This window comes from Macrotis lagotis, chromosome 1 (genome assembly GCF_037893015.1).
Source record: "Macrotis lagotis isolate mMagLag1 chromosome 1, bilby.v1.9.chrom.fasta, whole genome shotgun sequence".
Lineage (NCBI taxonomy): Eukaryota > Metazoa > Chordata > Mammalia > Peramelemorphia > Peramelidae > Macrotis > Macrotis lagotis.
In genome coordinates, this window is record NC_133658.1 from 342,891,932 (window position 1) to 342,906,598 (window position 14,667).

Sequence of the window (14,667 nt, forward strand, 5' to 3'; positions counted from 1 at the left end):
CTCTGCTCCGCTCTGCTCTCCACCCTGCCTGCCCGAGCAGCCGGTTCATGGGGAATGTGAATGATTGTCCTGAGGGACATTTGATGGATTAGAGAGCTAAACAGTTCCATTGCGAGAGGACCACCTGATCTCCAGCCTACGTCCCATATAAAGCCGGCAGCCGGACTGCTGAGCTCAGCGAGTGTGCCAGGCAGCGCCGCCTCCCCTCCCCTCCCCTCCCCTCCTTTCCGCCCGGGCCCTCCCTGCCTCGCTGCCTAGGGACCGCATGCGGGTAGTGCAGGGAGCTGTCCAGTGCTGAAGAGCCCGCTCTGGAAGGCAACAGCGTCCACTTCCCTTCAGCCTACAGCCCCCGTGCCCCCAAGCTTTCCCCCCTCCCCTCCCAAGGCCCCGCTGAAGTTCCCCGCCGGGCCGGCTCCGGCTCCGGCTCAGCACAGCACCATGCCCCGCTCCTTCTTGGTGAAGAAGATCAAAGCAGATGCCTTCCAGTGTAGCAGCGTCCCAGCTCCCAGCTACCACCCCCTGGGATCCGCATATGTGCTGCCGGGCTCCAGGGGGGCAGCCGGCCCCACCGGGGACAGCGGTGAGTGGGGCCTCGGGAAGGGGGAAGGGGATATGGCGGAGGCTGGGGGGGGTGCAAGTCCTGGAGCTGGAGAATCGGGAAGGGAGATTCTGACCCTCCCTTTCACCCAAATCTGGAGAACCCTCCCCCCCGCCCCCCTCCCCACTGAGGATACTCTACACACATCCGCCAACTCCCAGGAGGGTCACAGTGGGAAAAGAAGAGCGCTAAGCAGACGAGAACAGAGTCAATACAAAGGGAAAAGTCGTTTGGGCGTCCGCCCTGGGCCATGCTCTCAGACTTTGAAAGTTGCATCCCTGGACTAGGCTGGGCTGAGGAATGAGGAAAGGGAGAAACCCGTGGACCCCTGAGTGGACACAAATATAGCTGGAAGTATGGAGTCTCTTTCACTTATTAGAGGTGCTGATCCTGGGGTGACCCAAGTCAGAGTCAGGGGGTCAATCTTGGCTTTGTGATCAACTATAGTTGTAGTTAAGTGACCCTGCCCACACACAGCTCATGTGGCATAAAGCCTGATGGTCAGTAGTGACAGCTGGCTGAAGATTCTGACCTCTATTTGGGTCTTCTGCAAAGTAGAGTCTGAGATGAAGGAAAATCATTTCTCTCCCTTTCCTAACTCTAAGAATTTTCAGCCTAGACAGGATCAGGTGCAAAACCAGCTCCCTCACCACCACCCCCTCCTTGTGAGCTTTTGTTACCCTCAGCCATATGCATCCAGAAGGCAAGATCTTGTCATGGACCCAGCCAGAAGAGGTTTTATTCAAAGGGTTTAACCAGGGAAATAGCTACAAATCTCTGAATTAAGCAAGCTTGAATGGGGGGGGGGGGATAAACCTTGAATTGTCTCTCCTTCCTTTTCCTGCTTCTAATCCCTCCTGAACCATCATCTGGGTCTTCTTAGGGTGAGTTTGTGCAAGGAAATGGGATTTGTTAAAGGGTATGAGTGAAGAGATTCAATGGAAGGGGGTTAAGAGGATAAGACTTCTGAAAGAGTAAAAGAAAGCTGGTCTTTCCCTAGGGCCCTCTCCAAGAATCAGAAATGACAAAAGGTTTTCCTTTGGTGAACCCCTACTGGGCAGGTGCACAGGGAGGAGACATCACTTTGGCAGGGAAAGGTCTGGCATCAGCTGGTGACATCGGCTTCCGGACTCTGTGTGTTTGTGTGTGTGTGTGTGTGTGTGTGTGTGTGTGTGTGTGTGTGTGTAACCAGGGAAGAGGGAAAAAGCAAAGAAGAAAAGAAAGAGCTGGGGGGGGGGGTTGGAGGAATAATGGAGAATAGAAAAACAGGAAGGTGGGGGAGAAAGAGCAAAATGGCACCACTGAGTCAAGATAACCTGGTTCCTTCAATAATCCTAAATCACCTACATTCCTTCAGTCTCCCAGACTAGATAGACAAAATTAATAGGAGATGAACACTCTGACCTATCCAAGGTCAAAGAAGTTAGTAGCAAAAGCAGGACCCCTGCCTAGACCTGAAATTCCCCCTCCTCCCCACCCAAACACACATTTCCTCTTGTTAGGATCAGTCCTTTTCTGGTCAAAGCACAAATTCTTCTGGGAAGATTCAGGGTAAAAAACAGAAACATCTAAGGTGGATAACTGATGAAAGGGGATGAGGAAGGTTCCTCTGCCAGCTCTCTTCAGCTTCTGTTCATATTGGTCTGAAAAGACTGAAGGTGGAGGAAGAGAAGCAAGATTTTGCCAGAGAGCATCTTTTTCTCTAAAGTAATCTTATTTTCCATTCCCCTGAACAATTCCCAAGAGAAGGGGAAGTTGAAGCACCTTCTATATCTGAATTGTCTCCTCTCCACCCCTCATCAAACACTGGAGCAGAACAAAGCCCTTTGGCCTGGATCTCCTCCCCCACAATTCCCCCTCCCTGTACATTTTTCTCTCCCCTGGGAACAGAGAGTAGAGAATCACATAATCATAGAATAATAGACCAGGAAGAGCCCTTAGAACATAGAACAAACAGATTGTTAGAGCTAGATAGGATTCTATAGATCATTTAGTTAAATGTTCTCATTTTACATTAGGGAAACTGAGGCCATAAACCACTATGTTTTTTTTTCCATTTGTTCATGATTAAGGGAGATGAAAGGGAGATATTTTAGACTTGGAATAAGTCAAAGGTAGTAGGAAGGTACCCCAAAAAGAATCCCATAGGCAACTAGGAAATTGGAGTTAGGGTGGGGGGAGGCAAGCAAAATCAGAAGAAAAGATACAGTCAGACAGAGACCCCCCACCTCTGTTGTCCTAAGCTTGTCCCTTTCTGACTTTCTCAAAGTAGAAAAAACAAACTCTAGAAAGGATATGAACTCTTTACCCTCCAGAAACTACTGGAGGCACAGGATTGTGCAGGCTAGGGTCAGAACTAGAAGGAAGAGCCTTAGGAGGAAAAGGGCTTCCAGAGATCTAAAATTTATTACTACCCTGGCAGCCAGGGACCAGTGCTCAAGGTTGGACATTTCACTCAAGCCAGAGAGAACTTGGTATTTGCAGGATGACCACCTTGCTGACAAAACTCAATTCTACCTTATCTGAGTGTATAGCTAGTGTAGACTGAACCATAATGCCTTCAAGAGGTGATTCTACAAGCCAGCATCTCCAAACATTAATATACTTGGGCATAACGGGGCAAATAAAACTGGAGACCTATGAGTCATTGGATGCCACCTGTGGGGGAGGGGTAATTGATAGGGGAAGTGATTCTGCCCCTGGGACCTTCAGGGAAGAGGGTGGGATTCTAGAAGGCTAGGACTGGTGGGTGGGCGCCTGTTTTCTCCAATCTCCCGGAAATAACCTTGCTGAACGTTTGAGGGAAGTGTGAAAAATTGCTGAGCTGAGCGCTTTCTCTCCCAGCGTGTGTGACTGTGCTGTGTAAACAAGGAGAAAGAGAGGAGAAGAGAGGGGAGGAGAGGGGAGGGAAGAAAGGAGGAGGGAGGATAGAAGAGGGAAGGGGGGGAGGAGGAGCCCTGGGGCTGCAGACAGTTCCAGTTATTAGAAAGATCCTCTTACAAGGACTGCCTGCATTTTGCAGCCACTCAACCAGGCTGGGGTGGAGGAGTTGGGGGGGGGGGGGGAGCTACAGGAAGGGTCAAAGGGAGAAGGGGAGGGGGAGGGAGAGACATGCCACAGTGAGGAGGGGGCATGGACAGAGGAACAAAGACTGAACTAAAGCACCCCCAAAGGGAAAGAAGAGGAGGCTAGGAGCCTGCAAGGGAAAGGAAGATAAGAGACCCTCAGAGGCTACCCAGATTAATGGAGTCATATTCCAGTCCCCTGATAATAGTTGGGGTTTGGAAATAAGGGGAAGACTAATTTGTCCATAATCATAAAAATCTCACATCTTTTTGGAGATTTAGTTTTTATTTGAACCCCACACTCAAAACAGCCTCTCTGGACCTCAGTTTCCCCTATCAATAATGTGAGACAATATTTAAGTTAGAGGAAGGAAAATTTAGACTAAGGTTCAGCAATCCAGATTTCAGGATCTTAAACCTCCTGCTCATGAGAAGCAAATATTCAGATCCCAGGATCTTTGGGGCTTTCCTTCATTATGAACTGGGAAGAACTATATGTGAGAGTTTCTCTCACCTTCCCTACCTCAGCTCCCTTTCTCACTCTTTCTCACTCTAGCCACCACATTCCTCCTTCTTAAGCTCCCATTCCTCACACACAAAGACACAGACAGACAGACACAGACACCACACTTGTTCTTTGTCTCATTTAATAGCTCTATCTTCTTGTGTCCACCTGTCTATCTCACTACATATCTATCTCTTTCTAACTGTCTTCCAAGGGCATCTTTTTCATTCTCTTTCAGTTTGTCCTTCTTACTAGATGATTCTTCTTAAATCTCAGAGTATCAGCACTGGAAAAGATTTCAGAGGTCATTTGATTTCTCTTCCTTCTTGTTTTACTGAGAAAAAGACTGAAGCCCAAAGCAGTAAAGTAAATCCTCAAAGTCACAAAGTGAAACAGTTTACAACTGAATCCAGGAACTCTGATTCCAGAGACAGAGCTCTTTCCACTAAGCTTAATAATAATAATGATAACATAGTTAGCACTTATGAAGCTTTAGATTTGCAAAGTTTTTTACATCTATATCATGCTGCCTCCTGCTGTGGTTCTTTCCAACTTAGAGTCAATGTTTCTCTAATTCTCTTTCTCTCTCTCCTCTCTCCCCCTCCCCCTTTCTTTCTTTCTTTCTTTCTTTCTTTCTTTCTTTCTTTTTTTCTTTCTTTCTTTCTTTCTTTTTTTCTTTCTTTCTTTCTTTCTTTCTTTCTTTCTTTCTTTCTTTCTTAGGATTTTGCAAGGCAAATAGGGTTAAGTGGCTTGCCCAAGGCCACACAGCTAGGTAATTATTAAGTGTCTGAGCTCGGATTTGAACCCAGGTACTCTGACTCCAGGGCCAGTGCTTTATCCACTGTGCCACCTAGCTGCCCACCCCTTTCTTTTCATGTCCAAAATCTCATTTGAACCCCACAATAGTTCTACAACACTCACCCTCTCTGGACCTCAGTTTGGGGGTAGTTGAGTCCATGGTTTCTGAGACTTCTTCCAGTCCTAATGAATAAAGTTTACTCACCGCAAATCCCAAAATCTTTCAGGTAGGGCTGGGGAAGGTGATGCAAGTATTTAATTCAGAGGAAAGAATTTAGACTCGCTCTCTCTCTCTTTCCTGCCACCCCCCTCCTTTATATATACTATCTCTCTTTTGTTTTTTTTTTTTTAGATTTTTCAAGGCAATGGGGTTAACTGGCTTGCCCAAGGCCACAAGGCTAGGTAATTATTAAGTGTCTGAGGTCAGATTTGAACCCAGGTACTCCTGACTCCAAGGCCGGTGCTCTATTCACTGTGCCACCTAGCCACCCCTACTATCTCTTTTTAGCTGACTGAGATATTGGTTCACTATCTCTTGGAGAATCAAAACCAACCCCTCCATCACTTCCCCCAGTGCCAGGAAGTATGTGTGTGAAAGGAGTTGATGCCTGTAAGTATAAGACTTAGCCAAGGAATTCCACAACCATCTGCCCCCCAAGCAATTCAGACTTCAAAAAGTTGATGTTTCCTGTTTCTCCAAGAGGCCTCCCCACAAGCACCAGAAACACTGGAACAAAACACTCTACATTTTTTATCCTGCCCCCAAACTGGGAACTCCCACCCCTTTAAAACAAAACAAAACAAAACTGCAGTTCATAAATCTCAGCTCCTCAAAAAAAACAAGCCTGAATAGGGATGAGGAAGGATCAATGCTGAAGCAATAACATATTTCTCTCCCCTCCATGGGATACATTAACAATCCCCCAGTGTCAAAGGGAGTTCTCCAACTCTTGCCCATACTCTTATCTATTTGACCACATTACATCAACAGGCTGAACCCTCCTCGACTCCTACTCAGGATGGCGCCACAGATACTGATAGGAAATTATTTTAGTCCAGAGCCTGAGAGCCTGCTAGGTGTCTCTGGATGAAGCATCAGACGAGTCACAAGTCACCCTAAGATAGTCTCTCTATGGACAGAGAACTCCAAGACACTTGTCAAAAAAAGGAAAAGGTTGGGTGTGTGCTCAAGGTAACACAGTAGACCTAGTGCTGCAGAAAATCTGAATCTGATGTTTTCTGGCCTTGCCCTTCTTTTATTCTCCTCCCTACTGTAAACACACACACACACACACACACACACACACACACACACACACAAACACACACACAGAAACACACCTCACTGTAGTCACTTTCAATACTAAACTAGGAGAAGAGCAAGCTAAATTCTAGGTTTGAATTTGTCCTCTATCAAATATGAAAGTTGAATTAATTTCCAAGATCCTTTCCAATCTCAAACTCTCTCATATTCCCCTATTGTCAAGCTACTGAAAATATTTCCTGATATTATGGCATAATTGAGAATTTCCAAAATTACTCTGATTTGAGGTAAGATCAAGGAAGGGGGAAGGGAGGAAAAGAGAATGGAAGAGCAAGGAGAAAAAGGAGAAAAGAGAAAGAAGAGAGAGAATAAGGGGCAGATTGAATTCAGGAGACCCAAATTTAAATCCTAGTTCTGACAGTGACTAAATTTCAACAAGTCACTTCCCCTCCGAGACTACTTTCTCCTCTGTTCAATGGAATTAAAAGCACTTGTAGTTCCTATCTCACAGGGTTGCTATGAGATAAACTGAAGTGTTACTAAAATGTGAGTTACTAATTATAAAGATGGGAATAGGTAAGGGAGAAGGGGACCAAGGTTCATTGTAGACACTTATTAAGTCTTCCCATTTGCCCTTCCCATCTCTCTTCCCATCAATTCATAATCTCCAGGGTCTCAATCTGATCAAATCAATCAAGGGATTACAGGATGCAGAGTTGGAAGGGACTTCAGAGACCATCTAGCTCAAGCCCCACCTTTCTACAAAAGAAACTAAGGTTTAGAGGTTAAGTGATTTGCCCAAGTCACAGTAACTAAGCAGCAAAATGAAGATTTCTTAGCCAGGTCCCCTGACTACAAATATAGTACTTTCCCCCATTTCCATTGTTTTCGTGGTTCTATGTCAGAAAGAACAGAAAATTTGGAGTCAGAATTGGGTTCAAATCCCAGCGCTGCTAATTGCTATATATATATATCACCTGTAGAAAGCTACTTAAATTCTTCTGGGTCTTAATTTTCTCACCTACAATATTAATCCATTAAACTAATTAATCTTTTAAAAAGTAAACTGAACATTGTGTAATTATCATTATCAAGTTTGTCCCAAAGAAGAGGTAAGAAAATGAACCTCATGAGGAAAGATGGATGTGAAACATTGCATGATGAATTCATTCATTTTACTGAAATGATTTTTGTTCCCTTCTCTTCCTTTCTATTATTGTTTGTTATGAGATGGTTCAATGAGTAGGGAAGGTAGGGAGAGATATGTTGAAAAAATAAAGGTGAGATAAAACAAGTATTTAATAAAAAATAAAAAAAATTAATTAAAAAATTTAACTATCACTAAACACTTTTACATTTTCATAATGAAATAATAAATTTCCTGACCTGCAATTTCCCTTCTTGCTTAAGTCTCAGTGTTTTAGGGGCTTATCTTCTCATTCTGTCCCCCCATGTCATCCAAGCCAGGTGGTCTCCAATTTCTTCTCCAGACTCATGATTATTCCTGCCACCATAGGAAGCCCCTTTGAGAATGTGGCCCCCAGTTGTGGGTGGTATTTTTGGGTAAATGCCTAGGAACTACTCAAATAAATAATAATAAGAGGGGAAAAAACGCCAAGCCCTGTCCCAGGGCTGGGCACGCAGGCGCGGAATGGGCTATTTTTATCTCCAGTTGCTGCTGACAGACCCAGCCTTCTGCTCAGTTGGCTAGAGACAATTTGAGGCTTGAGGCCCCAGCACAGTGAGCCAAAGTGCTCTAAATATACCCACTCAACATCACTGCCTGCCACTGGACAGGGCCAAGGGGCTCATCAAAAAGGGCCAGCCTTCCACCTAGCACTTCCCTGGGATCCTTTACAGGGAGGCTTATGTTGTTTTTGAAAAAGCCTTGAGTTTTTGACAAATTCCCCCCAAATTTAAGAGTAAATGAGTTAGTATGGTAGCAATGAAAATACACTGAACTGGGAATCAGAAGCCTTAAATTCAAATTTCAATCCAAATACTGGTTTACTGTCTGACTTTGAGTGAGTTACTGCCTTTTTCTAGGCCTTAATTTTTAACCTCTGCAAAATGCAAGGATTGTTTCCTAAGAGCCTGTCTAACTGTTTTGGTGCAATGAAAACAGTCATGACTTGGAGTCAAGGATCTTCAAGTAAAGAACTATATTATCTTAAGCAAATCACTTCTGATTTCTAAACCTTGGTTTCCAACTCTGCAAAATAGAATCATTTTTTTTTTATTTTTTAAGACTTTGTGAGAAAAGTGCTTTGTAACCCATAAAGTATAATTTAAATAGAATCTTGTATTAGTGTGCTTTTAGTCTTTCAAAGGTTGAAAAGACCATGGGAAGGAATGGCACTTAAAGTCCCTACCAATTCATTTTTAAGAGATCCTGCAGGTGCCCAGCACATCAATGAAAGTACTATGAGAATGGTCCCTGTGATAGAAACCTCAGGTAGGTGTAGGGCTAGGATGGGGGGGAGAGAACACAATACAATAGTGGTCCAACACACACATAATAATGCACTTTGTTCAGTGAATCTCAGCTGGCTCAGCCCTGCCTACCATACCATAGCTTTAGTTTGCAGAAGTCTTCAGGAAGATCTAAAGAAGCAGAAAGAGGTAAACCCAACCTAGATATTGCTGTTATGATCCTAGCATAGTTGGGGAGTAGCAGGGAAGGTGTTGGAACAGAGGATGGAGGGCAGGATATAGATCTATGATGTTAGATAAAATAGGATGATAGATGCAGAATTAGGATTATACTGAGAATTAATGGAAGCAGCAGCTTAGAATATACTGTCACCCCAACCCTAAGGGCAGGGTTCCTACCAAGCATATTCCCTACTGGTCCTAAGTTTTGGTCAATTCCTTTCCCCTTGTTAAGTAGTTTGACCTGCTCTGCCTTATTTCTGTCTGAGGCAGATAATTCCAAGGGATAGAAGTCAGAAAACTACAGTACCCAGAGACCACCATAAGAGGGCAATGGAGCAACTGAAAGAGCTGGACTAGAGGAGGGTGAGAGACTAGGGTTTTAGGGCAAGACAGGGAACCACTTTATAGGAGGCAGCTAGAGGAGTCAACTTGAGAGGCTGTACAGCACCACAAAGTAGTTTCCAATCTCTTCAAGTTTCTAAATCCTTTTTTACATCAAAAAATTGATTATTTGCACTAAAAATGGTGAAAATCTATAAATTCAGTAATACTTATAAATGAATTTGTATTCTACTAATCACAACTGTATGCATTTGAAAAGTATATATGGGAACTATTACTCAGTCAACAGAAAGTATATTTAGTCATTCACTAGTCTGAGAGCACCAGTCTTAGATGAGAAGAGCTGGTTCTCAAATCCATTTCTCATACTCTGTGAGATTAGAAATTATTTCCTATCTCTGCTCCTCAGTTTCTTCTTCTGTCAAATGAGACTAAATAAGACATGTTCCTTATGACACAGAGCTATTGTGAAGGAAGAACTTTGCAAACCTTAAAAGTATCCAATCTAATAAACATATACTAAGCACCATGGAATCAGGAGTCAAAAAATGTTGACCCCTCACCCTTGTTCCAACTCTAGGACAATTCCCCAACTCTAAAGAGATTCCTTCACAGATCTGCATAATACACCTAAAAAAATAAAGAGCCCTGAGGTAGGAAGAAGATCTGAATTCTATTCCCAGCCTTGTCATTAAATCACTATATGACTCTGGACTGGTCCTTCATCCTTTCCATTCCTGTTTTCACCTCTGTAAAAAGATCTAAACTTAGCTATCTAGTCTTGAAAGTCCATTTCATACTATGATTCTAAAAGCCACTGCATGACCTCAGGCAAGTAACTTTGTGTCTCTGAGACTCAATAAAATGAGGATAATAATTTTTGCTTCCCTCCAAGGGATGGTATAAGAATCAGATGGCATTAAGAGGTAAAAATGCTTTGCACAGCAAGTGTTATACAAGCGCCAGGAGGCATTATTATCTATTAATACAATTTTACTTTTTAAATCAGTGGGGTCCATAAGGGCTCAAAAAATTCAAGATGATATCTATTTTATATTCCTCCTACCCCCCAAAAGATTGGAAGTACCTTAAAATTACTATTTTGTAGGCCTGGCAAAGTACTTAATATTTGTTACATTGGATTGATACCAGGATGAAGATAAAGAGATTTCTAAGATGTCAGTATCCAAACTCAGGTTCAAAATCACTTCCCCAGGAGAAACTGAGGCACAAAGAAATTAAGTGGCTTCCCCAAGGTCACACAGCAAAGAAACAACCTAAGATGAAACAGTTTTCAGAAAGGATCCTGGAGGCTTTCATTTGGGGCTTGAATGCAGACCTGCCTAGAGACAGGGATAAATAAAATGAATCCTAAGGGAGGATTGCCCAGCCTTCAGGAGTCTTGGAGGCTACACTCTAGGAGGTAGATAGAAACACAAGACCCAGGTGTCCTGGCTCCCAGCCCTGATGCTATCCCCAGCTGCCCCCCCTTCCTCTGCTGATTCATTCTAGTGCTAATCACCCCATTCATTCCTCCATCCCCTCAGCATTTCTGTTCTAGGCTGCCAACAGCTGCCTGCCTTTGCAATCTTAGCGATTTCCCCCCTTTTCATCCTTACCCTTCACTTAATGGTGTGACCTCACTCCCTCAAAGAAAGAGGGGGGGAAAGATCCTGCTCAAGGGGGCCTCTCCAGGGGGAGGGAACAGAAGGGGACTGAGCTGTTACCCTCTGGACTCTTGGAAACTGAGAAACTGACACCAAGAGCAGTACCTCATTATCATCTGGGGAGGTGGTGGTGCTGTTTTAAGTGGAAAATTCAGGTCTCAGGAGCAGGAAAGGGGAGCTGAGAGTCTAGGAAGATCTGAATTCAGGGCTACTTAAGCTTCTGACTACCAACCTAGGAATTTAAACTCCTGAGAGCAAACTAAGGATTTCTTTTTATTCCATATGATCCCACAGAAGCCACTATTAGTACTCACCCCACAAGAATTCAGAATATCAGCCCTAGAAGGGATCATAGAACAAATCATGTTAGAACTATAAAGAGAGGACATCAGTTCTGTATGGAGGAAAGGACACTGGCATTGGAATCAGAGGACTAAGGTTTGAATCCTTTATGTGCTATATGTGATCTTGGGCAAATTTGTTAACCTCATAGAGAGTCATTTCCCTCATCCATATAAAAGAGAGGTTTAGAATCTCTAAAGTCTTACCCACTTTGAAATCCTGTTGAATTTAGAACATGGATTGTTAGAGACAGAACCTTAAAATATAACATGAAAGCTTATGGAGGGTTACTTGGAATATAGAAGTCATAGAGTTTTCTGCTACTCCTTTAAATTTCTTTAATTTTGATATATTTTGTTCTTACATCCTCATTTCTAAATATATCCCACTCCCCCCCCCCCCAGTACTCAAAGAGCCATTCCCTTGTAACACAAATTAAAAAGAGAAAAACAAGTAGTTCAGTAAACCAACCTAAGCACCAATTAATTTTAAGGACAGGTATAATTGTCCAAACCTATAGTCCTCCACTTTTTCAAAGAAGGGAAGGCAATAATTTTATTTTTTTTAATCTCTTGAGTTAACTTTGATCATTACAACTACATAGAACAAATCACATAACCACTTTCAGATTTTTTATATTTTTTCATTCACATTACTGTAAAGATAGGATATACTGTTTTACTGGCTCTGAGTTCTTCACTGCATCAGCTCAAATCTCATCGTTCTCCAAACTCTTCATATTACTTGTTCTTATGGAGCAATAATATTCCATTAAATTGATGTATCACAGTTAGTTTAGCAATTCAGGTACTGATGACCCCATTTGAGGTTTTTTGTTTTTAGGTTTTTGCAAGGCAAATGGGGTTAAGTGGCTTTCCCAAGGCCACACAGCTAGGTAATTATTGTCTGAGGCTAAATTTGAACTTAGGTCCTCCTGACTCCAGGGTAGGTGCTCTATCCACTGTGCCACCTAGCCACCCCACATTTGAGGGGTTTTTTTTGGCAAGGTGATTTGTCATTTCCTCTCCATCTCATTTTTATAGATGAGGAAACCCAGGTAAACAGGGTTAAGTGATTTGCCTAAGGTCACCCCACTGGTTAGTGTCTGAGACCAGATTTGAACTCAGGAATATGTTTCTTGCTGACTTTAGGCCAAATACTCTAACCATCGCTGCCCGTACAGCATAGCAGGGAGTAAATACAAAGTCCAGAAAGAGGTGATGGGTCTAAAGAGTATGGTGGGAATAATTCTGGAAGGATTCCTGGAGAGGGGCCTTCATTAGCACCTTCTATGTGCACAGACTTGTGCTGGGGGTCTGGGGTAAGTCGTTTGAGGATTGGTTCCTGTCCCTCCCCCCCCCCCTCCCCCTGGAGGGTACAGCCTAACTCTTCCTTTTGTGTCTACCTGCCCCACCAGGTTACGCTCCACACTGCCTTCCGCCCCCCAGCTATGACAGCGAAAAGAAGCCAGGGCTGGAACTGGCACCGTCGGAAGCCGCGTACCCACCGGCGACTGAGGAGTACAGCGACCCCGAGAGCCCGCAGTCCAGCCTGTCGGCGCGCTACTTCCGAGGGGAGGCCGCGGTGACGGACAGCTACTCCATGGATGCCTTCTTCATCTCGGATGGGCGATCCCGGAGGCGCGGGACTGGGGATGCCCGGGGGGCGGGGAGCGGGACCGGGCCCGGGGGAACTGGGGGCGGGAGCGGAGGGCACCGACACTCGTGCGGTGAGTGCGGCAAGACGTACGCCACGTCGTCCAACCTGAGCAGGCACAAGCAGACGCACCGCAGCCTGGACAGCAAGCTGGCGCGCAAGTGCCCCACGTGTGGCAAGGCCTATGTGTCCATGCCAGCCCTGGCCATGCACGTGCTCACGCACAACTTGCGCCACAAGTGCGGCGTCTGCGGCAAGGCCTTCTCCCGGCCCTGGCTGCTGCAGGGCCACATGCGCTCGCACACCGGGGAGAAGCCCTTCGGATGCTCGCACTGCGGCAAGGCCTTCGCCGACCGCTCCAACCTGAGAGCTCACATGCAGACGCACTCGGCCTTCAAGCACTACAAGTGCCGCCAGTGCGAGAAGACCTTCGCGCTCAAGTCCTACCTCAACAAGCACTGCGAAGCCGCCTGCTTCAAAGGCGCCGAGCATGCCTGCACCGCCGCCGCCGCCTCTCTGGACAACTAACTCAGCCCCGCCCTCTCTGGCCAGGCCCTGCCCCGTCCCCTCTCCTAAAGCCCTTCCTCAGCCCCGGCCCAGGCCCAGTTCCCGTCCCACTGCAGTTGGGTTCACACTCCGCCCTTTCTCCACCCTTAACCTCTTCTAACCTCTCCGCATAATCCGGCCGTCTCCTCCACCCATCCCACTCTAGCTTCTCCCATTCGCATAAATTGCCCCCTGCAAGGCCTGGCTCAAACTCTCCCTGCCCTACTTCTCCCTTTACAACCCAGGGATTGCCTAGTTTAAGGACCGCATGTCTTCTTCCCCATGGTCACTTACACCCAAACCGAACCTCGGAAGCTCCGTCCCCACGAATCCCAAACCCTCTCCTGGATTACATCCTTCCTTTCCCAGCCAGGACCCACCCCCCACCCCCAGGAGTTCTCCCCTCAGCGGACACCCCCTTCCTTCTTTACTACTCCCCCTTTTCCACCTTCTTCTTACTGCCATCCCCCATTTCCCCCAGGCAGCCCCAGGATGTGAACCTCAGAGCAGAATGGGCCCCTGGGGTACGGGAGCTCGGGAACCTGCTGTTCCCTCCTGCTCGCCTCACCACCAGCTCAGGGAAAGGGCGGGTTCCCTTCCCCAGTTGTGGGTCCTCTTTCCTCACACTCCTGTCCCCTGCTCTGTCGTCCTTCCTCTCTGAGCACTTTCCCAACCCCGGAAATAGGACAGATCCTGGGGGGAAGAGGAGAGAGGTCTGGGTTTCCCTGGAGTAGGGTCAGAGTTATTTATTTGTATTTATTTGTATTTATTTGTATTTATTTATTTATTTATGTCTGTATGTTCCCTCCGGAAGGGGAGTATCTCTCTTTGGGAAGGTGAGGCTCTCCAGCTGGACTGGGGGGGACTGGCAAGGCTTCTTATAAGGTGAGGCACTGACTGAAAGGACTTAAGGATCTATCTGACCGGGGGTGGAAGGAAGGCACTGCTCTGTGCCCCCCACCAGGGAATATGGAATGAATTGAGGAAGGAGTCACTGGGGGGAAGATGATCTACAATACAACCTCAGCGTCTACCCTAAAAAAGATCCGTGGACAAGCGCACCCCTGTTCTGTAGGGGGTTGGCAGACTCCAAGATTCTTCCTCCCCCACCTTCCCCCACCCAATTCCTGCCTTGCTCGAAGAGCGTTGGACAGAGGAAGGGAAAGACTGAAGGGGTTTGTGAGGCAGGTCCCCACTGCAACTCCTTCAAGAAGCCCACCAGGATAACT

The 14,667-nt window shown here is 45.7% G+C and overlaps 2 protein-coding genes across 11 annotated transcripts in view; one reads left to right on the forward strand and one right to left on the reverse strand.

The window, feature by feature from the left end:
- Positions 1-14,667, reverse strand: part of FAM110A (family with sequence similarity 110 member A) — a 181,308-nt gene that overhangs the window by 157,719 nt on the left and 8,922 nt on the right. For 4 of the 10 annotated variants that reach the window (XM_074211805.1, XM_074211803.1, XM_074211799.1 and 1 more), the window contains exon 1: positions 7,617-8,216. The exons of the other annotated variants lie outside the window; for them this stretch is intronic. The gene's annotated coding sequence lies outside the window, so the exon portion shown is untranslated. Of the gene's footprint in view, positions 1-7,616; positions 8,217-14,667 lie in introns of those variants that run through there. 10 annotated transcript variants of the gene reach the window in all.
- On the forward strand, positions 439-13,420 carry SCRT2 (scratch family transcriptional repressor 2). Its single transcript, XM_074211814.1, has 2 exons — positions 439-580; positions 12,654-13,420. Exons 1-2 carry the CDS (start codon positions 439-441, stop codon positions 13,418-13,420), a joined length of 909 nt encoding a protein of 302 aa, XP_074067915.1.

Excerpts from the sequence above, each read along its gene's own strand:
- SCRT2 (XM_074211814.1), top strand. The coding sequence starts at position 439 with ATGCCCCGCTCCTTCTTGGTGAAGAAGATCAAAGCAGATGCCTTCCAG. Across the intron at positions 581-12,653 it reads CGGCCCCACCGGGGACAGCG|GTTACGCTCCACACTGCCTT; the intron begins GTGAGTGGGGCC and ends CTGCCCCACCAG.